The 26,130-nt window shown below is 37.7% G+C and overlaps 1 protein-coding gene across 14 annotated transcripts in view; it reads left to right on the top strand.

Annotated features, from left to right (window-relative positions):
• Positions 1-26,130, top strand: part of FKBP5 (FKBP prolyl isomerase 5) — a 135,755-nt gene that overhangs the window by 69,562 nt on the left and 40,063 nt on the right. For 8 of the 14 annotated variants that reach the window (XM_025418549.3, XM_049092059.1, XM_025418555.3 and 5 more), the window contains 2 exons: positions 10,555-10,684; positions 14,914-15,058. In XM_025418549.3, the coding sequence (XP_025274334.1) occupies positions 10,580-10,684; positions 14,914-15,058 (250 nt within the window). In that variant the 5' untranslated portion in view covers positions 10,555-10,579. The remainder of the gene's footprint in view (positions 1-10,554; positions 10,685-14,913; positions 15,059-26,130) is intronic. The other 6 variants (XM_049092058.1, XM_025418556.3, XM_025418548.3 and 3 more) reach the window with 1 other exon arrangement.

Raw genomic sequence — 26,130 nt, 5'->3', positions numbered from 1 at the left:
GTTACGTATTGCTATAAAGCTCACTGTTCTGAACTGTCCATAGGGGGTAAACTGTACACAGGTACACCAGAGAGGGAACACACAGTTCTGTTATGGACATGCCAGATAAAGCAGGCACTCTCCAAAGTGCAAGTCAGCAAACACCTGAGACATAACAGAAAAATGAGAATACGCTTAAAATTTCACCAACAGTGTACTGAAAAATTCTTAACATAACTGTCATATCCACCAAATGAGAAATCATTTTAAAGCATTATCCACTACTTCCCCATGTATATTATTCATGTGTTGTTTTCTGTTAAAATATAGGTAACTTGTATCAAATTATCCTACTAAATTTTCAGAAAGAAGACAAAAGAAGGATATAAGAATTGGATACTTTGTCAGTGGCACAGAAAATTAGAGTAGCATTCTAAGTACCACAGATGCGGTCATAAAGGCTTTCAGTCTCCTGAAACGAAAACAGGAAAGAAAACACACAAGGAAAGATGTATACCACAGGACTTGTAACTAAATGCAATAATTCATCTTAATTAAAAAGAATACCCATGTAAGGATGAACTGGAAAGCCCTCATTGACTTTCAACTCCATGCCTGTCAAAACATTCAATTCCAGGGATGCCTGGGTGGCTCAGCGGTTTAGAGCCTGCCTTCAGCCCAGGGTGTGATCCTGGAGTCCTGGGATCGAGTTCCACATCGGTCTCCCTGCATGGAGTCTGCTTCTCCCTCTGCCTGTGTCTCTGTCTCTGTCTCTCTCTCTGCCTGTGTCTCTGTCTCTCTCTCGGTCTCTCATGAATAAATAATTAAATAAAAATCTTTAAAAAAACAAAACAAGTCCAGGAACATGGAAGTTTCAAGAGAAGTTAACTATTTGTAGACAAGACATACATACAAAAAGAAATACGCATGCAGGAGACTATACATCTGTATGAAACTGCACATACATTTAGCCATCTACTTTCCCCAGTTAATGTCCTTCCTCCACACTGGGGAAGGGATAGGGAAGATGATGAATAATACTCCCACACATGCCCATACATTCTTTTCTCCTTAAAAAAAAAATCTATGAAAAGATGTCAAAATGGTCAATAAGTACATGAAAAGATGCTCAACATCATTAGTTTTTAGAGAAATGCAAATAAAAATCACAATGATATATGTAAGGGGAAAAAGCTTTTTCCCTTCCAGGTTATTTGTTGGTCTAACAATTCAATTACGTAAGACAGATTAACAGGGAGACCCGCCTCCAATATTTTGCACTATGGAAATCCCAAAGATAGGAAGCTTGCAGATACTCAAGCAACTGAGGCTTATAAACCATTCTTAGCTAAGGAGGTAGGGGTCTGGGACTTCAAAGGGGAGGAAGACAATTCACAGGAAGATGGGAGGCGCAAATGTTTGGTAAACAAATGTTGTCTGGGCCATGCATATAATCTTTTTATATAAAAAGTTATCTCTGAGGGATGCCTTGGTGGCTCAGCAGTTGAGCATCTGCCTTTGGCTCAGGGTGTGATCCCAGTCCCAGGATCGAGTCCCACATCAGGCCCCTGTGAGGAGCCCTTTCTCCTCTGCCTATGTCTCTGTCTCTCTGTGTGCTCTCATGAATAAATAAATAAAATCTAAAAAAAAATGTATCTCTGATATTAGCTCTCATCCTGTTACAGTCCCTCCAACTAAATTATTTTAGGCAGTTACAGGAGAGGTAAAAACAAAATAAAACAAAACACACACAACAACAAATAAATAAATCTCTTCCTGAGTCTGTTAGACCTCAACTGCCATCAGCTCAAAATAATCCACATGCCAGTGGCATATTTTGGAGTCATATATTCTGCTCCCCTTTGGATACCTTCACACCTATTACAATGGCTATTATCAAAAATGGAAGATAACAAATGTTGGGGAGGCTTAAAGAAACTGGAACCCTCATGTATTGCTGGTGGATATAAAACGGAGCACCCTCTGGTTCACAGAATGTTCCATACAGAATTACCATTATGATCCAGCTATTCCACTCCTGAATATATACCCAAAAGAGAAAGCAGAGACTGAACAGCAATCTTCATAGCAGCACTATTCACAATAGCAAAAGGTGGAAATGATCCAAATGTCCATAAACAAAATACTGTATTTATATGCTATTAAAATATTCAGCCATAAAAATAAAATACTGACACATGCTACAACATTAATAAACCTTAAAAACATTATGCTAAGGTGCAAAGAACCAGACAAAAAGGGCAAATATCATAGGACTCTATTTATAAGGTATCTAGAACAGGCAAATTCATAGAGTCAGAAAAGTAGAATAGAGATTACTAGGAGCTGGAGGAGTGGACAGTTGTTTAATGGGTACAGAGTTTCTTTTTTGGGAAGGTGAAAAATTTCTGGAGAACAAAAGTGGTAATAATTGCACACCAGCGTGAATGTACTTACTGTCACTATATTGTACATTAATACTGATGAAAACTATAAGTTTCATGTTATATATATTTAAACACAATTAAAAGAAAAAAGAGGGAATCCTGGGTGACTCAGTGGGTTAAATGTCTGCCTTCAGCTCAGGTCATGATCTCGGGAGTCCTGGGATCAAATCCCCACATCAGGCCTCCTGCTCAATGGGGAGTCTGCTCTCTCTCACTCTCTCCATTTGCCCCTCCTCTCACCCCCGCTAGAGCACTCTTTCTCTCCCTCTCAAATAAGTAACATCTTCAAAGAGAAAGAAAGAAATAATGAATTCTGAGCAGAGCAGACAGAAAAACAGGTCACCCAGACTTGACTTCCCTCTTTAATCCTCCTACCTTTCCCTTAACAGAAGATGCTTGGTCATTTGCAACATACAAAATGCTGAACCCAGGCTCCAGCAGGAACTGCTGTATCAATTCTTCAGGGACTCAAGGAGACACTTAACCAATGGAGCCATATATAATAATATAATATAATATAATATAATATAATATAATATAATATAATATAATATAACTACAAACTACTTCCTCCTTCATTCTATCTCTTAAATACATATAATGCTTTGCTACACTCGCTTCTCCAAGTAGTTACTGAAGACAACAAAGTTAAAAGTAATTTGTAATTACTTCTGTCACTGACTACTTGGATGAATTAATGTCCTCAAATATTATATTAGTATTAAAACAAAAAAAATCTATCAGATCATCCAAATGCCAGAGGCTGAAAGACAGTACTATATTAATCAACTTTCTCAAGAGGGCCCTGGAATCACAGGAAAATCTGTAAAGCTCTCCTTAGAGCTTTACAGATTTTTCCTGTGATTCCAGGGCCCTCTTGGAGAAAGTTGATTAATATAGTACTGTCTTTCAGCCTCTGGCATTTGGATGATCTGATAGATTTTTTTTTGTTTTAATACTAATATAATATTTGAGGACAGTAATTCATCCAAGTAGTCAGTGACAGAAGTAATTACAAATTACTTTTAACTTTGTTGTCTTCAGTAACTACTTGGAGAAGAGCGAGTGTAGCAAAGCATTATATGTATTTAAGAGATAGAATGAAGGAGGAAGTAGTTTGTAGTTATATTATATTATATTATATTATATTATATTATATTATATTATATTATATTATTATATATGGCTCCATTGGTTAAGTGTCTGCCTTGAGTCCCTGAAGAATTGATACAGCAGTTCCTGCTGGAGCCTGGGTTCAGCATTTTGTATGTTGCAAATGACCAAGCATCTTCTGTTAAGGGAAAGGTAGGAGGATTAAAGAGGGAAGTCAAGTCTGGGTGACCTGTTAATTTCTGTCTGCTCTGGGCTCAGAATTCATTATTTCTTTCTTTCTCTTTGAAGATGTTACTTATTTGAGAGGGAGAGAAAGAGTGCTCTAGCGGGGGTGAGAGGAGGGGCAAATGGAGAGAGTGAGAGAGAGAAGCAGACTCCCCATTGAGCAGGGAGCCTGATGTGGGGATTTGATCCCAGGACTCCCGAGATCATGACCTGAGCTGAAGGCAGACATTTAACCCACTGAGTCACCCAGGATTCCCTCTTTTTTCTTTTTTTAATTGTGTTTAAATATATATAACATGAAACTTATAGTTTTCATCAGTATTAATGTACAATATAGTGACAGTAAGTACATTCACGCTGGTGTGCAATTATTACCACTTTTGTTCTCCAGAAATTTTTCACCTTCCCAAAAAAGAAACTCTGTACCCATTAAACAACTGTCCACTCCTCCAGCTCCTAGTAATCTCTATTCTACTTTTCTGACTCTATGAATTTGCCTGTTCTAGATACCTCATATAAATAGAGTCCTATGATATTTGCCCTTTTGTGTCTGGTTCTTTGCACCTTAGCATAATGTTTTTAAGGTTTATTAATGTTGTAGCATGTGTCAGTATTTTATTTTTTATGGCTGAATATTTTAATAGCATATAAATACAGTATTTTGTTTATGGACATTTGGATCATTTCCACCTTTTGGCTATTGTGAATAGTGCTGCTATGAAGATTGCTGTTCAAGTCTCTGCTTTCTCTTTTGGGTATATATTCAGGAGTGGAATAGCTGGATCATAATGGTAATTCTGTATGGAACATTCTGATGAACCAGAGGGTGCTCCGTTTTATATATCCACCAGCAATACATGAGGGTTCCAGTTTCTTTAAGCCTCCCCAACATTTGTTATCTTCCATTTTTTGATAATAGCCATTGTAATAGGTGTGAAGGTATCCAAAGGGGAGCAGAATATATGACTCCAAAATATGCCACTGGCATGTGGCTTATTTTGAGCTGATGGCAGTTGAGGTCTAACAGACTCAGGAAGAGATTTATTTATTTGTTGTTGTGTGGTTTTTGTTTTATTTTGTTTTTACCTCTCCTGTAACTGCCTAAAATAATTTAGTTGGAGGGACTGTAACAGGATGAGAGCTAATATCAGAGATACATTTTTTTTTAAGATTTTATTTATTTATTCATGAGAGACACACAGAGAGAGGCAGAGACATAGGCAGAGGGAGAAGCAGGCTCCTCACAGGGAGCCTGATGTGGGACTCGATCCTGGGACTGGGATCACACCCTGAGCCAAAGGCAGATGCTCAACTGCTGAGCCACCAAGGCATCCCTCAGAGATAACTTTTTATATAAAAAAGATTTATCTGCATGGCCCAGACAAACATTTGTTTACCAAACATTTGCGCCTCCCATCTTCCTGTGAATTGTCTTCCTCCCCTTTGAAGTCCCAGACCCCTACCTCCTTAGCTAAGAATGGTTTATAAGCCTCAGTTGCTTGAGTATCTGCAAGCTTCCTATCTTTGGGATTTCCATAGTGCAAAATATTGGAGGCGGGGGTCTCCCTGTTAATCTGTCTTACGTAATTGAATTGTTAGACCAACAAATAACCTGGAAGGGAAAAAGGGGAAACTTTTTCCCCTTACATATATCATTGTGATTTTTATTTGCATTTCTCTAAAAACTAATGATGTTGAGCATCTTTTCATGTACTTATTGACCATTTGTACATCTTTTCATAGATTTTTTTTTTTAAGGAGAAAAGAATGTATGGGCATGTGTGGGAGTATTATTCATCATCTTCCCTATCCCTTCCCCAGTGTGGAGGAAGGACATTAACTGGGGGAAAGTAGATGGCTAAATGTAGTGTGCAGTTTCATACAGATGTATAGTCTGTCCTGCATGCGTATTTCTTTTTTGTATGTATGTCTTGTCTACAAGTAGTTAACTTCTCTTGAAACTTCCATGTTCCTGGACTTGTTTTGTTTTTTTAAAGATTTTTTATTTAATTATTTATTCATGAGAGACCGAGAGAGAGAGGCAGAGACACAGGCAGAGAGAGAGACAGAGACAGAGACACAGGCAGAGGGAGAAGCAGACTCCATGCAGGGAGACCGATGTGGAACTCGATCCCAGGACTCCAGGATCACACCCTGGGCTGAAGGCAGGCTCTAAACCGCTGAGCCACCCAGGCATCCCTGGAATTGAATGTTTTGACAGGCATGGAGTTGAAAGTCAATGAGGGCTTTCCAGTTCATCCTTACATGGGTATTCTTTTTTAATTAAGATGAATTATTGCATTTAGTTACAAGTCCTGTGGTATACATCTTTCCTTGTGTGTTTTCTTTCCTGTTTTCGTTTCAGGAGACTGAAAGCCTTTATGACCCAGGCATCTGTGGTACTTAGAATGCTACTCTAATTTTCTGTGCCACTGACAAAGTATCCAATTCTTATATCCTTCTTTTGTCTTCTTTCTGAAAATTTAGTAGGATAATTTGATACAAGTTACCTATATTTTAACAGAAAACAACACAGTGAATAATATACATGGGGAAGTAGTGGATAATGCTTTAAAATGATTTCTCATTTGGTGGATATGACAGTTATGTTAACTGAATTTTTCAGTACACTGTTGGTGAAATTTTAAGCGTATTCTCATTTTTCTGTTATGTCTCAGGTGTTTGCTGACTTGCACTTTGGAGAGTGCCTGCTTTATCTGGCATGTCCATAACAGAACTGTGTGTTCCCTCTCTGGTGTACCTGTGTAGCAGTTTACCCCCTATGGACAGTTCAGAACAGTGAGCTTTATCATAGATTAATATCCATAGCTACATAGTGATTTTAAATCCAGAATAAACCTAGAGTAGGGGAAAGAAGAAAAGGCTTTCTTATGAATAAAGTGAAATTTTCTCAGTGTGTCTTATAGGTTTTTTTAGGAATTGTCTCATCTTACTGCCTTTTTTCATATAACACTAGATCAAGGAAAAAGGGTTTTAAAAATTTGTTTTGTTTGCTTATAAAAATCTGTACCCCAAAGGACATAACTGGAATTAATGAAAGAGACTTGAAAAGTTCGGTTTATTTCTCTGTTCTTCCAGATTTAACTGCCTTTGAAAGTTGAAAACATTTTGTTGTTTTTTATTATTGTGCTTCAATTACTTGTGCTATCCTTTTCGTATGGACTCCATACTACTCAGAATTTTTGTGTGAGATTACTTGCATCCCTTGAAGTGTTAAAGCCAATTCCTTTAACAAATGAGACTTATAAAGGTAACTCAACTTAGAAGTTCTCTGTTTATTGAATTTTAGCATGCTGTTATTTACAAAGGGTAGGGTTAGAACCAAAAGAAAATACTTAAAAAAAAAAGATTCATTTGTTCATTTGATAGAGAGATGCTTGTAAGCAGCACTGGGGTGGGAATGGGGAGAGGGGCACAGGGGACGGAATCTCAAGCCAACTTAGCCTGAGGCAGAAGCCTGATGCAGGAGCCTGAGATCAGGACTTGAGCTGAGATCAAGTCAGATGCTGAACTGTCTGAGCCACCTGGGCGCCCCAGGAAAATGTTTTTTGATTGGTAATATTTTCATTTAAAAATGTAGCTGATCCTCAATTGATGAGCATTAAAAAGAAAGGCATTGTCTTTGGATGTGTGATAATACTTTCTCAAAACTTTTGTTTTTTTTTTGTGGTAGTTGTGTTCACACACACACACACACACACACACACACACACTCTTAAATGATTTGAAAGTAAGTAGCAGCCATCATGACACCTCACCCCTAAATAGTTCAGGTTGTGTCTCCTGAGAATGAAGATCTTATTCAACATAAGACCACAATACTGTATCACACTTCAGAAAGTTAATGTTGTAAAGTAATAATAATCTAATGTACAGTCTTATTTTTCCAAGTTTTTCTAATTCTCCCCAAAATGTACTTTTATAGCACTTTCATTCCCCTAACCCAGCACCCAGGGTTGTTGTATATCTTTAGTTTCCTTTATTTATTATTATTTTTTTAAAGATCTTGTTTATTTATTTGTGAGAGACACAGGAGAGAGAGAAGCAATTTCCCCAAGGGGAGCCCAATGCAGGACTTGATCCCAGGAGCCTGGGGTCATGACCTGAGCCTAAGGCAGATGCTCAACCACCGAGCCACCCAGGCGTCTTTTAGTCTCCTTTAAATAGGATAGGCCCCTTATCTTTTTGGGGGTGAAGGATCTTTCATAACAACATTTTGAGGCATCTAGGTCAATTGCCTCATACAACATTCCACAACTGATTTTGTCTTCTTCTTGATTAGTTTCAGGTTAAATAAATACTTTTGGTGGGAATACTATATGTCTACTTCCCATTATGTCACATCAGGAGGCATGGTGATAGCCGTTTGTGTTACTTTGATGATACACAGTTTGGTGATGCAAACCACTCATGCTAAGGGTACCTCTCAGATCACTTTATTGGAAAGTGTTTTTCCTTTATTAAATAATCTGTAGGTTCATACTTTGAGACTTTGTGGTTGTCCTACTCCCTAATAACCTTCAACCTGGTTATTTTAATTTGCTCATTGATTTAATTCAGGGTTTTGCCAGGGATCTACTGATAGATGTCAGTTTATCTATGAAGTCAGTTTATGAAATTCTTTGTGTAAATGTATTTTTCCAGAAATATGATTCATGACTCCCCCAAATATTTAAAAGATCTTTTCCCCTCTGTTTTAGGTGCCTTCTACAAGTACCCATGCATTAGAGAAATCTGTTAAAAGCAGTAGGCTATTAGAAGCTTGGAACCAACCCTGTTCATGTAATTTTCCTAATTATCTAGCCTAGCATCATATACAGCTGGGTACTTAATTTCTGTTGTTGTTTGTTTGAGAATGCTTTGTTCTGGCCTCTCCCTTATCCTGAGCCAAGCATTTGGATCTTTTGTGTTTGGTATAAACTGTACTAGAAAATAAAGCAAAGGGGCTTAGCCCCTGGTTTTTGGTGTTCTCTTTGAAGATTTTTGGGCACAGCAGAATTTGATTTGTGTCTTTGTTGACACTGAAATAAATTTAGGTCAATTGGAAATGAGTTTAAAACACAGCAGTGTACTATTATTCCATATTGACTTTAGGGGAGCTTTATTCATTATTAGTCTAATAGGGAATAGCTATAGAAGTGATTCATTCTTGACTTTCCCCGCTCAACCAGGAGAGCAGTGTAGAATTAATCATGGCAGCAGACAGTGAGGTGTGTTTTGTTTGATTGGCCCATTGGTTTGGTTTGCCATGCATGAAAAAGTGCTTGTCATTTGGGTGACTGATAGTAAGAGCCCACTTCAGAATGTATACTTCTAGAAATACACGTTATACCATTTAATCCAGAAGATCACCCTGTGAAAGTAGGATATTATCCCAATTACATAGGTGGGAGAAAAGGCTTCGAAAAGTTAGAGATAGCCAACATCAAACATCTTGTAAGGAGCTCCAAATTCCTTGCTCTTTTCGTTTTAGCAGTCTGAGAGGTGGAGGCATTCTAGAGGATCTCAATATGAACAAAACATGGCCCTTGCTCTCAAGGTTTCTTTTAAATCCATCCAGTGTGTCTTCTTATAAATATATGATAGCACAGAAAAGTGCAAACAACTTCCAAGTATAGGGTCAGGATTGGTATGATGAAGGAAGAATTGAAGAGGGAGGAGTGTTTGGAGAAGAAGATGAGAGGCCAAAAGCATGGAGATGGGAAAGCAGTGGGCTTTGCTTTAGTTAGGAATTACTCTCGTTTGGCTCGAGCATGAGCTGCATGAAAGAAAGTAAAAGAAAGTGGTGGAAGCTAGACCTCTGAAAGATAAGTTAGGATCAGATTGTGAAGGGCCTCAACTGCCATGCTAGGGAAGAACCTCATTCTGTAGATATTTTGAGCAGGAGATAAAAAATGTAGCTCCAAAGAGGACCCATAATAAGCATGATAAATACTTAAAATTCTAAGTTATGATTTGTGCTAATCTCTTCACATACATTGTCTCATTAATGCCTCACAGTAACTCCATGAACAATGTACTCCATCCCTTTTACAGATGTGAAATTGAGGCTCAGCGAGATTAAGTTTGCAGGTGTTGGACAGATATTGCTGGAGCTAAGACTTGGACTGGGGTCTGTCAGCTTCTAAAGCCTGTTCTGTTTACCACTATGCTATATTGCCATTAAAAGGGAAAAAAGGTTTATTTATTTTTGAGAGAGAAAGTGAGAGGGTGAGTGTGCACAAGTGGCAGGAGGGGCAGAGGGAAAGGATCTTCCAGCAGATTCCCCACTGAGCGTGGAGCCTGATGTGGGACTTGACCCCATGATCCATGAGATCACGACCTGAGCTGAAATCGAGTTGGATGCTTAACTACTGAGCTAGCCAAGTGCCCCTGTATATTGTCATCTTAAAAATCAGATCACTTGATAAGTTCTTAATTCTCTGTCAAAAATATGACTATAGGAAAAAGACATTTTCAGAGTTCTAAAGTACTGCTTCTCGGTGTGTAATAATGTTAAGGAATATAATCACTACCAAACCTGATTTGTACTGCTCTCTAGTTTGGGACCAGTGCTGGATGGGAAATTAAAGAGTTGGATGGTGTTTTATGTACATACCACATGACATCAATACATGCTCATGACAAGTGTTTTTGCTTTCATTTTCAGCATTTAACTTTATTGGCCCTATGTAAATCTTAGATCAGGGAAAGCCCATACATATGTAGGGGCACTTTCAGATGTTCATAGCAGTGCTATTTTTCTAAGTTAAAATATGTTTCTTCTCAGCAGGTTTTCTTGCTTATAAAAGACAATGACTACTGATGAAGGTGCCAAGAACAGTGGAGAAAACCCAGCAGCAGCTGTGGCTGAACGTGGAGAGGATATCACCTCAAAAAAAGATAGAGGAGTATTAAAGGTGAGGTTACAAGGATGAATGACATGCAGGGAAATTTGCTGTCTGGAAGGATAATTTATAAAAATCTTTCTTTTTTTCTTTTGGCTGGAAGGTGGAGGTCAATAATGTTTATTGAGGCTTACCTAAGTGCTAAACACTACAACCATTTTTCATTTCATCTTCATGACTTGAAGTTTGTTTTAATCCCAAATTATATTTTAAAAATGGAGGGATCCCTGGGTGGCTCAGTGGTTTAGCGCCTGCCTTTGGCCCAGGGCATGATCCTGGGGTCCTGGGATCGAGTCCCACATCAGGCTCCCTGCATGGATCCTGCTTCTCTCTCTGCCTGTGTCTCTGCCTTTCTCTCTCTCTCTTTGTGTCTCTCATGAATAAATAAATAAAAAATCTTTTAAAAAAATCCCAAATTATAGATGGTGAGACTGAGGCCCAGCCAGGTAAATGAATGGGGTCCAGATCCAAGTTATGTGTGACTCTAGAAGGCTCTGTCTCCCAGTTCTCAGAGCGTACACATGGGTTATTATTTTAACATAATATTTCAGTATATTAAAGCTAATTGGTGACAATTCAAAAGACTTAGAGGAAAAAGAAAAGGTAACTTGCTAAAGTTCAAAGGGATTTTTTTCACATGCAAATTGTTATTTGTGCAGTGAAGGTATTTTTTGAGATTTCATCAGAGAATATATCTTACCTTTGAATTAGCTTTCCTCATTAAAACACACTATATCTTTTTCACTCTATAATTAATCACATCTACATGTGTGTTTTTATTTGTGTCTCACAATGGTCTTGTGAGATAATCAGAGCACCTCTTGAACTTTCCATTTTATTTATGGAAGGTATATATTGGTATTCCAGGTAAGTAAATAAAGTGGAGCTGAGAGAGGTTAAATGAATTTAGTCATATTAGGTCATTATTTCTCCTACACTGTTGTTACTCATACAAGTTTGTATAGTTTTTTTTCTTGCTGAAAAGATTATCTTACACGTTCTAAATATCATCACTAAGCTGAATTTCAATATTTCCTTGTGTCAGCAGCAGCAGCAAATGGGAATTTTTTAGTTTGTCTAGTCTTGCTTATGTGAAAGCTTTCTTCCTGTGCCTGAGTCTTCTGAATATACGTTTTACTGTTAGCTTGCCACGTACATGCAAAGCCAAATTTTGGGGACTTTCAACTCTGGAAATAGGGGTTTTATGTCTTAGAGTTATATACCGCTGTCTTTTTCCATAGGGCTTCTTTTTTTTTTTTTTTTTTTTTTTAAGATTTTATTTATTTATTCATGATAGTCACACAGAGAGAGAGAGAGAGAGGCAGAGACACAGGCAGAGGGCTAAGCAGGCTCCACGCAGGGAGCCCGACGTGGGATTCAATCCCGGGTCTCCAGGATCGCGCCCCGGGCCAAAGGCAGGCGCTAAACCGCTGCGCCACCCAGGGATCCCTCCATAGGGCTTCTTAACCTGTATGAATTACCTATCCTGAACTCCAGGATGCTTCTAGAGACAATAGATATCTGCAGGCTGTCCTCGGCATCTCCCTGCTCTGGTTAAGTCCTTCTCTTTCATCTTTTCCATGCACCCATACAGAGAACATAGTCCCCAATATGCCTCCAGCCCTGTATTATTCCAGGGAGTAAATCCGATAAGATTTTTAGGTTTGTAAGAAACATTTTGGGATCCTAAGCCTTTTAAATCCTATAATTTATCCCTGTCTAGCACCATGGGGCTTTTGGTTAAGATTAAATAGGTCTACTAATTATATGACCTAGGGCATTTTAGTTAACCTCTCTGTGGTGAGATTTCCTCATTTGTAGAATTGGAATAATACTACCCACCTCATATAGTTATTGAGATTATATAAAGCATTTAGCAGAGTGCCTCATCTGTAGTCATGTCTTTTATTACTATAAAAGTAATAAAATTACATTGTGGAGCTGAATCAAGACTAGATTGTATCCTTAAAGCATCTACTTAAAGTAACTCTTCATGTCTTCCCATTTTTCCCAGTCTAGAGCCCCTAACAACTAACCTTCTACTCTCTGTTTTTGTGAGGTCAGCTTTTTTAGATTCCACATATAAATGAGATCATACAGGATTTTCTGTCACTTAGCGTAATACTCTCAAGGTCCATTCATGTTGTCACGATGGCAAGATTTTATTCTTTTTTTATGGCTGGATTAACATTTCACTGTGTATATAATATACATACTACATTTTCTTCATCCATTCGTTTCTCTGTGGACACTTAGGTTATTTCCATAGCTTAGCTATTGTACATAATGTTGCAATGAACATAGGAGGTACATATGTCTTCGTGAGCTAGTGTTTTCGTTTTCCTCAGAGAAATACCCAGAAGTGGAATTGCTGGATTGTATGGTAGTCCTGTTTTTAATTTTTTGAGGAATGGTCACACTGTTTTCCACAGTGGCTTCACTAACTTACATTCCCACCAACAGTGCACGAGTATTCTCTTTTCTCCAAAACCTCACTAATACTTGTTATTTCTTGTCTTTTTAATCTTAGCCATTCTAACAGATGAGGTAGTATCTTGTGGGTTTGACTTGCATTTCTCGATTGTTTTCATTATTTCTTTTTCAGATATATCCCTGTTATGAGTGTGTAGAAAAACAGCTGATTTCTGTGTGTTGATTCTGTATCCTCCTGCTTTACTGAATTCATTAATGATTAGTTCTAACAGGTTTTTGGTGGAGCTGTGATAATGATTCTTTTCCTTTAAAGAATATCTGGACTTTTGAACTAGAAAATTGTAGAATATAAGCTTACAGTGTTTATGTGGTGATATGAGGGTGGGGCTGGGAGGATACATCTTAAGGAATTTAGGAGTGAATAACTGAATTCTTTATATAAAAATTCAGACTCTTCCCTAAAATGACGATTCTTGGACATTAGCTACCATCCTCTGTTATCTAATAAAAATGATTAATTTGGCATAGGTGATTGACAGAATAAATTATGCCACCACATGCTTGGATTTGATATTCTTTTCCCAGAACTGACCAACTGCATTAGTAGTCTGCTCTGCCAAGAACAAAATAAATATACTGGATTTTATGACAGCTAGCTATTTTTCAGCCTGGAGCTTTTTTGGCATTTGCTTTACTAGAAAACAAGCTATTCAGTATCATATCAAACTATACAGTGATACTGTTTTTTTCACAGTAAATATTCCTCACATAATAAAAAGTATAACCTGTTATACCAGGAAATTGAGCTTTTTGAAATTAAACCAAACTAGTGGAATCTAGTCAAAAGGTAAAGTTTTTAGCAAAGGGTGGAAGTAAATAAAATCTCACCTTTGTAAGTTTGCTTTCAACTCCTTTTTGAATGTTTTTTTTTTTAATTTTTTTTTAATTTTTTATTTATTTACTATAGTCACACACAGATTGAGAGAGAGAGAGAGAGAGATAGGCAGAGACACAGGCAGAGAGAGAAGCAGGCTCCATGCACCGGGAGCCTGATGTGGGATTCGATCCCGGGTCTCCAGGATCGCGCCCTGAGCCAAAGGCAGGCGCCAAACCACTGCGCCACCCAGGGATCCCCCTTTTTGAATGTTTTTGAAAGTCTAATCTTTTTGGTCTAATTCAGTTGGTATATGAACTAGCTCTGTGTTTTGAGAGATTTTAGTGTCAAAGCATGAGTCAGGATCTCTTGGGTTATATTATTTTTAAATTTTTTTAATTAAAATTAAATTAAAATTAAAAAATTAAATTTTTTGTTAAAAAATTAAAAAAATTTTTAAAAAATTAAAAAATTAAATTAAATTTAAAAAATTTTTTGTTATTATTTTTTTTTAAGATTTTATTTATCCATTCATGAGAAACACTGAGACAGAGAGAGAGGCAGAGACACAGGCAGAGGGAGAAGCAGGCTCCATGCAGGGAGCCCCATGTGGGACTCGATCTCTGGTCTCCAGGTTCACACCCTGGGCTGAAGGTGGCGCTAAACTGCTGAGCCACCCAGGCTGCCCTCTGGGGTTATATTATTATGTTATTTTGAGGGAATAGTGTGATTGGCAGTAAAATTAAATATAGCATTAAAGATTGAGAGTAGCATAGGACGATTTTCTAACAGTGAGGGTTATTAAGAGAACTAGCGGGGAGGCCTTTAGGAAGGACAGGTAATTATTAGTAAATCTGTAGGTAAAGTGGAATGGATTGTGCATCTCTGATCAGAATAAAATCAGCTCCTTTTTCTTGATGTTTGTCTTTTCTAGATTGTCAAAAGAGTGGGGAATAGTGAGGAAACACCAATGATTGGAGACAAAGTTTATGTCCATTACAAAGGGAAATTGTCAAATGGAAAGAAGTTTGATTCCAGTCATGATCGAAATGAACCATTTGTCTTTAGTCTTGGCAAAGGTAAGAGGGTATTTTTGGAGTTGTGTTTTGCTTGGATTTATTGCCATTTATATTACATAGGAGCTAGTGGATCAGAGGAGCTGGTGGATTTTTAGGAGGTCCATAATGTCAAGACTGTTTTTATAATAAAACTAAGATGTTGTTTATCTGTTTACAGTGTTGGCAGTAAAGTCTACTGAAGGTGCACAAGCTGCAGTGGTAAAGGCTGCTGGTGCCCTGGTGCAATTCTAGGCGGTGGCACCAGCCTATGCTAGCAATCGTATATGCTTCGCTGCCTTTATGCACTGTGTAAATAAGGATCAGAAAGGAAGCCAGTTTCACTTGGTGTCCTCGACAAAGCATAAAAAATACTGATTTTATTAAATCCTGATCTTTGAGTTTCACATTGTTTTGCTGTTTTATGACAGATGGGGAAGCACACATGGAGCACTTTTGCATACCCGAGTGTACTGGTTATCTCACGAAGTACCTGTGCACTTAACTTGAGTGCATTTTTTTTATAATAATCATTTTTCTTTAAAAGGGCAAACTGTCGTTGTTTAGACTTGATTATATAGTATTTGGCAGATACTTTCTTAATAATGAATGAAATGGGGCAGCCCCGGTGGCTCAGCGGTTTAGTGCCGCCTTCAGCCCAGGGTGTGATCCTGGAGATGTGGGTTCGAGTCCCACATCGGGCTCCCTGCGTGGAGCCTACTTCTCCCTCTGCCTGTGTCTCTGCCTCTCTCTCTGTGTGTCTCTCATTAATTAATAAATAAATACAATTTTAAAAAAATGAATGAAGTGAGCCTGTCACTTCAAGGAAGACAACTGACAGTATGTCTTACCATTGAGTTTTCAAATAAAAATTACAGTTTTGGGAAATTTGTATCTGCCACTGGGAGCCTGACAACTTCCTCAAACTTAAAAGACTTCTGATGAGATCCGTGGATATCAACGAATGTGATTTTTAAAATATTATATGATGTCATTCATTTGGGGAATATAAATAATAGTGAAAGGGGATAGAAGGGAAGGGAGAAGAAATGGGTAGGAAATATCAGAAAGGGAGACAGAACGTAAAGACTCCTAACTCTGGGAAATGAACTAGGGGTGGTGGAAGGGGAAGAGGGTGGGGGGTGGGGGTGAATGGGTGACGGGCACTGAGGGGGGCACTTGACGGGATGAGCACTGGGTATTATTCTGTATGTTGGCAAATTGAACCAATAAAAAATAAATTTATTATAATAAATAAATAAATAAATAAAATATTATATGATGAAATGTGTTAACATTTGGAAGATCTGTCTAACTTAGTGAATCAATATTTTCCCAATACAAGCTGTTACAAAATCACTCTTGACTAAAAGATCCATTCATTGTGCAAGCTAGACCAGTGGATTTTAATGTAATATGATATGAAAAATTCATTGATATGCTTTCAGATTACACATTGCAGCTTGTGCACTTGTCCAACTTTGATGCCATATGAGATGATTATAATCATAATTATCTGAAAAGGCTGTTAAAGTACTCCCATCTTTTCCAACTATCTATTTTTGTGGGTTTGGATTTTTTCTTAGAGTTAAACCAAATTTGTAACAGATGAATGCAAAAGTAGGTATGAGAACCTGGTTGTCTTTTATTAAGTTAGACACATTTTACACTTGTAAATTTATAAAATGCTGTTCTCACTAATAAATTTTTAAAAATTATACTTTTCATAAAAAGTTGTGTTAACATATAATGAGGTTATTACTATTTTTCAGTGAATTGGTAAATAACTTTAATTTTTAATGTGGTAAATATCAGTAAATAGACAAAAGCTCCTTGGGGTCCTCAGTTTTTAAGATGTAAAGGAGGTCTTGAGGAAAAAAGATTGGAAAACCACTATTTTCAAGTCTTTTTTTTTTTTTTTAAAGATTTTACTTATTTACTCATGAGAGACACAGAAAGAGAGAGAGAGAGAGGGGCAGAGACACAGGCAGAGGGAGAAGCAGGCTCCATGCAGGGAGCCCGACGTGGGGCTCGATCTTGGGACTCCAGGATCACGCCCTGGGCCAAAGGCAGGCTAAACTGCTGAGCCACCCAGGCTGCCCTATTTTCAAGTCTTAAATGTGATTTAAACTAATTAATTAGAAAAAAATACTGATTTATTTTCAAATGCTTTTAAATAGCTTTAGTTAATTTAGCGTTTTGTTTGTTTGTTTGTTTGTTTGTTTTTAAAGTCTTGTAAGGACAATAATAGCCTATACATCAAATGGAACTTTGTGGGCCATATGGCTTATTGAAAGGTAGTGGCTGAATTACCAATCTTTTTTTAATTCTTATCTGTTACAGATATAACAGATTTCTAGTTTATTCCCAGATTAAGTGTGGGAGAAAAGGAGTAATCCCCCTGTCTACCACCGTGGCTCAGTATTGACTATCATCCCCCCCCCCCTTTTTTTTTCTCATTTTATCATCTTAGATGAATTGTTAGTTAAGCATGGATCTGGGAAAGGAAATAGCAAGTGAGGAACTGTGGAATTAAGCTCTTTTCTGCCTCTCTTCTGTGCTGCCTTCCCTGGTACTCTCAGGCATATGTCTGGGTGACTTCTGCTTCCTGTCCAGCTGTACTCTTTGCAAGCTCTGGTACTTGGCTCTGCCACTGTTCCCTTCTCCTTTGGGCCTTTAGTGAATCAGTGGTTCCTGTGAGATTAATCTTTGTGTCTCAATACAATACAAATCAAAATCAAATACAGATTCTTTCTTAAAGCAGATGATGGCTGACAGTTAAATTAGAATTTGTCTCTTTTTTGTTGATTTAGGGATGTGAACCTTCAGGGCCAACAGCATGAGTGTGGCATCAGTATTTACTTTAGATGACCTCAGAGTAAATGGCCTCATCAGAAATCTTAGACATCTTTGTTCCCACTGCCCCGCCCCCCAAACCCTTACTCTACCCTTTGAATTTCTGTCTTGAAGAAGTTGATGGATTTAAAATAAGATGCCTTCTTTCAGCAGCTGTCTTTGTAAGAAGAGTTAAGAATTGTTAAGAAAAAAAAATTGCTGAGAACTTACACTCCCATTTTCTCTACCCTATGATGAATGAGTCTTTTCTGTTTCCTAGGATTTTGATCAAAATGAAGAAAAGTAATATAAGTGATTTTATATTGAGCTCTCTTGATCTCTTGTATTGCACCTCTACCAAGGGAATAAATAGAAATATTTCAGTGGAAAGTCACACTAATTTGGGGATTCTGTTGTGACTTTTGTATTTAAAATAGAGTTGTGACAGTTTATCTGTAGAAAATTGCCATAAAAATACACATACCATATATATGTACATCCATATACATTTGAGCTTTACCTGAGTTGTGTGTATATGTGTCTTTCTTTCTGTACCATCTTTTAAACTCTGTGCCCTACCTCCATTGTTTGTAAAATCATGATAATGATAGTATATACTTTTGTATATTGAAGAGTAAATAAGATATTGCACGCCATTGCTTAGCACATAGTAAGCACTCACATGTTTATTACGTTGTTATAGCATTAGAATTATTGACTGGCTTTCTAGTGGAATGGCAAAAACTGTTCTATAGCAGTTTGGGTCCTAACTCTGCTTACTATTCCTGTATACAGACTTTTTGAAATAATGCTTTACCATCATTTTTAGCCTCAGGAAATCTGGAAAGACAAAAACTGAATAAGACAACTGATTATTACCACTTCAGAATATGTTACACAAATTAGAATGAAGAGATGATGGTTTCTTTTCTTGAGTTTTCTTTCTCTCTCTCTCTCTCTTTTTTTTTTTTTTTTTTTTTTTTTTTTTTAGTTTTCTTAACTAAATACTACATGTTCTGGGACGCCTGGGTAGCTCAGCAGCAGTTGGGTGGCTGCCTTCGGCTCAGGTTGTGATCCTGGAATCCGGGATCGAGTCCCGCATTGGGCTCCTGCGAGGAACCTGCTCCTCCCTCTGCCTGTGTCTTTGCCTCTCTCTCTTTCTCTCTCTCTCTCTCTCTCTCTCTCTCGAATAAATAGATAAATCTTTAAAAACAAAATAATAAATAAATAAATCTTACATGTTCTGAATTCCTAGAACTGTGTTCATAATTCATTTTAAAAGAAGTCAAAATAAGGACTCAGGATTCTCCAATATACTTCCATAGTAGAAGTTCTGGTTTTTCCCCCTCCCCGCCTCCCTCCAACAAATATATTATCAATAAAATTGGGAAGGGATAGATTTGGTGGATGAAAGAATTCTTTCTTTCAGTTCTTCAAAGTAAATCCAAGCACACCAAGGCTTTGCTCCTCCCCTAACTACCCTTATCAAGGTCTGATGATTTCTTATAGAGGGCTACTTCAATGAAGTTGGTTTGGGTGTTCTTGGTATGTGACAAACATGATTGGGAATTATGAAGATAAAAATCCTATCTGTTATATTCTTTCCCCAGATTTGAGAAGCGAAACAAAGAAACCCATCATTTTGGATTCTCCACATACCTACACTCTTACTACTGAGATTAAGCAATAATGAAGTAAAACAAAACAAAACTATAATGAAGTAATATCAGCAATCTGCCTATAACATTAATATAATCTTCTGTGCTGCATTATGCTAATGAGCATATTAGAGTAAGAGGAAAAAAATATATGTTGGAAGACTAATAGCTAATACTTTTTAAGTGCTTGTAATGCCAGACTAAGGGCCTTATGTGCATTACCTCATTAAATCCTCACACCAAGCCTATTTAAAAAAAATTTTTTATTGCAGTCCAATTTGCCAACATTTAACATAACACCCAGTGCTCATCCCGCCAAGTGCCCCCCCTCAGTGCCCATCACCCAGTCACCCCAACCCCCACCCACCTCCCTTTCCACTACCCCTTGTTCGTTTCCCAGAGTTAGGTGTGTCTCATGTTTTGTCACCCTCACTGATATTTTCACTCATTTTCTCTCCTTTCCCTTTATTCCCTTTCACTAATTTTTATATTCTCCAAATGAATGAGACCATATAATGTTTGTCCTTTTCCGATTGACTTATTTCACTCAGCAAAATACCTTCCAGTTCCATCCACATCGAAGCAAATGGTGGGTATTTGTCATTTCAAATGGCTGAGTAATATTCCATTGTGTACATAGACCACATCTTCTTTTTCCATTCATCTTTCAGTAGACATCGAGGCTCCTTCCACAGTTTGGCTATTGTGGACATTGCTGCTATAAACATCGGGGTGCAGGTGTCCCAGCGTGTCACTGCATCTGTATCTTTGGGGTAAATCCCCAGCAGTGTAATTGCTGGGTTGTAGGGCAGATCTATTTGGAACTCTTTGAGGAACCTCCACACAGTTTTCCAGAGTGGCTGCACCAGTTCACATTCCCACCAACAGTGCAAGAGGGTTCCCCTTTCTCCACATCCTCTCCAACATTTGTTGTTTCTCGTCTTGTTAATTTTCACCATTCTCACTAGTGTGAGGTGGTATCTCATTGTGGTTTTGATTTGTATTTCCCTGATGGCCAGTGATGCGGAGCATTTTCTCATGTGCTTGTTGGCCATGTCTATGTCTTCCTCTGTGAAATTTCTGTTCATGTCTTTTGTCCATTTCATGATTGGATTGTTTGTTTCTTTGCTGTTGAGTTTAATAAGTTCTTTATAGATCTTGGATACTAGCCCTTTATCTGATATGTCATTTGCAAATATCTTCTCCCATTCTGTAGGTTGTCTTTTAGTTTTGTTGACTGTTTCTTTTGCTGTGCAGAAGCTTCTTATCTTGATGAAGTCCCAATAATTCATTTTTGCTTTTGTTTCTCTTGCCTTCATGGATGTATCTTGCAAGAAGTTGCTGTGGCCAAGTTCAAAAAGGGTGTTGCCTGTGTTCTCCTCTAGGATTTTGATGGAATCTTGTCTCACATTTAGATCTTTCATCCATTTTGAGTTTATCTTTATGTGTGGTATAAGAGAATGGTCTAGTTTCATTCTTCTGCATGTGGATGTCCAACTTTCCCAGCACCATTTATTGTCACACCAAGCCTATTATTATTTTTTGGATTCTTTTTTTTTTTTTTTTTAAAGATTTTTTATTTATTTATTCATGATAGTCACAGAGAGAGAGAGAGAGGCAGAGACACAGGCAGAGGGAGAAGCAGGCTCCATGCACCGGGAGCCCGATGTGGGATTCGATCCAGGGTCTCCAGGATCGCGCCCTGGGCCAAAGGCAGGCGCCAAACCGCTGCGCCACCCAGGGATCCCTATTTTTTGGATTCTTTATACAATCTATTTAGTATCTGTTAGGTGACAGTCATATTAACATTTGTTCTAAGAATTTTTGAGTTTTTTAAAATTGAGGTGGCATTTGCCTGTAGTAAGATTTACCCCTCTAAGAAAGGTAAAGCTTGGTGAATTTGGTAATATTTCTGTAACTACTACCAGCCATCAATATGGACCAATTTCCTCACCCTGAAAAGTTTTCTCATGTTCTTTTGCAGTCTCTGTCCTTCCTGGACCTTGGGGCCCATGCAGTCACCAGTCTGGTTTCTGTTATTATAGTTTGCCTTATCCAGAATTTCATATGAATGGAATCATATGTCATTTTTGGTATTTACCTCTTTCACTTACATAAGTGCATGGAGCCTGCTTCTCCCTCTGCCTATGTCTCTGCCTCTCTCTCTCTCTCTCTCTCTGTGACTATCGTAAATAAATAAAAAATTAAAAAAAAAAGGAATAACTACATTATACATTTGTTTAAATATATTTTTTTCATTTCAGATATTGTTACAAATGAAATAGGACTCTGAAATTGATAAATTGTTTTTGAGCTAATATAACTGAAGTCCAGATCAAGTGTAAGGATAAATTCTATATTCTTGGTGTATATAATTATGATCCTAAAGATCAAAAGATCCTAAAGATTACGAATCTTAAAAATGTTTATACTTCGACCCTATAATTTTCCTTCTAGGAATTGCACCTAAGGAAGTATGGTAGAAGCTTGCTTAACCAATTCCAGACTGATGATGCTCTTCATTCTGTTTGCAAATATGTTGAGTGATACTGGTGGTTTCCTGTTCTGTGGTGTGGTGCTACACTCTGCTTCAGCCAGTTTAAGTGGGCCTTGTCAATGCCCTCCAGCCACAGAACACAGCTGTCATTGAACAAGTTGGGTTTATTACTCACTGTAGGGAGGGAAAATGAACATAGGAATTGTGGGGTATTTCACTAAGAGTGTCCAAAAGGATTTATTACAGGATTTGGGCTTGTATTAGGTGATTTGGGGAAGGGTTTAGGGAAGAGGGTCTTTGCTCTGGATGGGATATTGTTAGGATGTGAGCTGATTCTTTGGGTATCTTAGTAAATATTACCTAAGAGGAAGGCTGAATAGATAAGAGACTAAAGTTACACCTGCTGGAGAAGCAGCAGTCACTCCTGTCAGCCAGGAGAGGGGGATGTTTGGTATTTTGTAGGTTGCACAATGACCTTATTTTTTGTTCAGACAAAATTTTGAAGTGTTTTTGTTTTGTCTCACTTTTTCATGGTCTCACAATGACCTTGGCTGATGTTGATGTTTTGTGAGATTGTTTATGTCCAATGGGAGAATAGCATGCCCTACCTTTCCCCAGGCCTGCTTCAGACATCATAAAGGCCTAGCTGTCAGTGTCAAGTAGTTTCCAAATGTTAGGGGCTGCTTTTTTCTTCCTCAGACTTTAAGAATCAGCTGAAACGTGTTCATGTCCACTGTACTTTTTTGTAATTCTAGAATTTAATTAGATTGTACATAAAACACTTAATGTAGAAACAAAGAGGAATTATTTCTATGAAAACTTGAACATTTTCAGAAAGACATTACTAAGGTGAATTGCTAAAAACATTTTTAAATTGCTCTTTAAAAAAAATTGCTCTTAAATTAGGAGTGGGTAAAAGACGAAAACAAGTAAGCCATTCAGAACACATTTTTACCAGAAGCATTCTTTGTGCTGATTGCTTTACAAATATCTTCTGATTTCCAGTCCACTTTAAAGAAACCCACATTGTAGATTGAAATGATACATCATAAGTATGATGTATACAGTAAGGTTGGTGTGGAACTCTTTATCACCAGAGCCACACTCACAGACAAGGAGTTGGCCTTGTGACAAAGATTAGTGAATTAATATACTTTGATATGTTTTAAGGTATAAAAATATTTGAGGTATGTATATGTTCGTTTTTGATTCCTCACTTGAAGCAACATTTTAAATTAACCCAGCCACTATAGTTCTGATTGTCAGGTAAGAGGCTTTTACTGTGGAGGGAAAAAAAATACATGAAGATTTAGGTGCAAAATTGTTTTTTGTTTTTTTGTTTTTTTTTTAGGTGCAAAATTATTCATCAAAACTTTATAATAGGGTAGCCCGGGTGGCTCAGCGGTTTAGCGCCACCTTCAGCCCAGGTCGTGATCTTAGAGACCAGGGATCGAGTCCCATGTCAGGTTCCCTGCATGGAGCCTGCTTCTCCCTCTGCCTGTGTCTCTGCCTCTCTCTCTCTCTCTCTCTCTCTGTCTATCATGAATAAGTAAATAAAATTAAAAAAAAACTTTATAATAGTAAAATAAAAGAAAGAACCTAAGTGTTTATTAATGAAGTGATGAAATTATAATCAAAAGATGAAACAGTATATAATTATTAAAGGTCATTTTTCAGATACTGTCTTTTAACAAGAAAAATGCTCATACAGTGTGAAATGTAAAGAGCAGATCACAAAACCAAATGTGGCCAGAATTTTAAGAATGTGGAATTAAAAATATTAAATGCAAACAAAGTGTACATGTATAATTTGGAAGGAAATGAACCAGGAAATTAACAGTTTATGCCTGATGTTGGGATAGCCAAGGTTTTAAATTTTATTCTCTGTGCTTTTCTATACTTTCCAGGCATTCTATGATGAGTATATATTTAGTATTTTTTGTTTTGTATTTTTTTTGATCGGGGGAAGTTCTTTTTTTTTCTTTTTAAAAATATTTTACTTAAATTCCAGTTAGTTAACATACAGTATAATACTAGTTTCAACTATACAATTTAGTGATTCAACACTTCCGTACAACACCTGGTACTCATCACATCAAAGGAGAAATACTTTTTAAGAGTCCCTGGGTTGGCAATTTTAGAATTAAATGCCTTTGTTCATACCACTCTGGCTCTTTGCTCAGTGTGTTTCATTCGGTATTGGGAGCTCAATGAAAAAGAAGCTTTATGTTCTCAAATGAGAAAAAAAAGCAAAGGCACAGGCATGATCTTTTTTAGGTTGAGGGTCCTGTGGATTTAATTGACAGGCTAATGTTTCTGACCCCTAAGGCCTAGTGTAGATCTTATCTGTGAATCAAGCTTTTTCTGATTGCTCCAACCCCCACCCAAAAGCAAAAGCAAAAGCCCCCTTTTTTATACTCTGTGTTAGTGTTTACCATGCTTTGCTTAAAACAAAAACAGTGCATGTATCTTTCTCTTCCACTAGCCATACTACATTGCATGATCCTTGGAAGGAAGAAGGGGATGGCCACCTTTGTATTCTTAATAGCTAGATCTTTGTTCCTCAGTAATTGACTATCTTTTTTTTTAGCATGATTTATTTATTAATATTTAACATGATTTATTTTTTCAGAGAGCATTTTGGAGAGAGAATATTTGTATTTTTTTAAGATTTTATTTATTTATTCATAGAGACACACAGAGAGAGAGAGAGAGAGAGAAAGAGAGAGGCAGAGACACAGGCAGAGGGAGAAGCAGGCTCCATGCAGAGAGCCTGACGTGGGACTCCATCCAGGGTCTCCAGGATCACACCCTGGGCTGCAGGCGGCGCTAAACCGCTGCGCCACCGGGGCTGCCCTTGACTAACTATCTTGAACAAATGTACAGTAGTAACCCCCACAACATGAAGATGTCTTGAAGGAGTATATCTTAAAATTTCAGAGTCGGTAGTTTAAAAAAAAAAAAAAAAAAAAGGTTCTCAAGGGCCCAGTCTAAAACCTAGCAATCTTTGGAAAGAATAAGTGACAGGAAAGCCAACCTGTCAACAACAGATTTAACATTTTGCCTGATGATTCTGGACTGTTTTCACAGTAGACCCATGTGTAAGCATATAAATTGATGTAGCCATTTTTTTTTTTTTTTTAGCCATTTTTTTTTTTTTTTTTTTTTTTTTTATTTATGATAGTCACAGAGAGAGAGAGAGAGAGGCAGAGACACAGGCAGAGGGAGAAGCAGGCTCCATGCACCGGGAGCCCGACGTGGGATTCGATCCCGGGTCTCCAGGATCGCGCCCTGGGCCAAAGGCAGGCGCCAAACCGCTGCGCCACTCAGGGATCCCGATGTAGCCATTTTTGAAGGGCAATTGGACAATATATCTATCAAACCGAAAATACACATCACCCTTGCATTTCTAGAAATTTACCTTCCAAATATACTAGAACAAAGGAGACAATCATATATGAACAAATATCCTTATTTAGAATACCATTGTTAATATGTTTCTCAAAAGGAGAGAGACTGGGATATTATGCCACCATGTAGGATGAGGTAGATCTGTTTGTATTTACGATGATAATGATGGCTCTATACCCAATACGAGGCTTGAACTCAACCCCAAGATGAAGAGTCACATGCTCTACCGACTGAGCCAACCATGCACCCCCAATTATGATGGCTGTTCTTTATTAACCCAGGCACCATGCTATGCATTTGACATTTTATCTAATAATTCTTATAACAGCTATATGGCAGGCACTATTATTATCCACATCTTGCAGATAAGAAACTGAGGCACAGAGGTTAAATAATTTGTACATCATGTGTAAGGGTTTGTTATTTTAATCCAGGTAGTCTAAGCTTAAAACAGGGTGCACTTTTAACTTCTAAAATGCATATTCTTGGGATCCCTGGGTGGCGCAGCGGGTTAGTGCCTGCCTTTGGCCCAGGGCGCGATCCTGGACACGGATCGAATCCCACATCGGACTCTCGGTGCATGGAGCCTGCTTCTCCCTCTGCCTATATCTCTGCCTCTCTCTCTCTCTCTCTCTCTCTCTCTCTCTCTGTGACTATCATAAATAAATAAAAAAAATAAAATGCATATTCTCCTT

The sequence above is a fragment of the Canis lupus genome, chromosome 12 (genome assembly GCF_003254725.2).
Source record: "Canis lupus dingo isolate Sandy chromosome 12, ASM325472v2, whole genome shotgun sequence".
NCBI classification, from domain to species: domain Eukaryota; kingdom Metazoa; phylum Chordata; class Mammalia; order Carnivora; family Canidae; genus Canis; species Canis lupus.
This window is presented reverse-complemented; position numbering and strand designations above follow the sequence as displayed.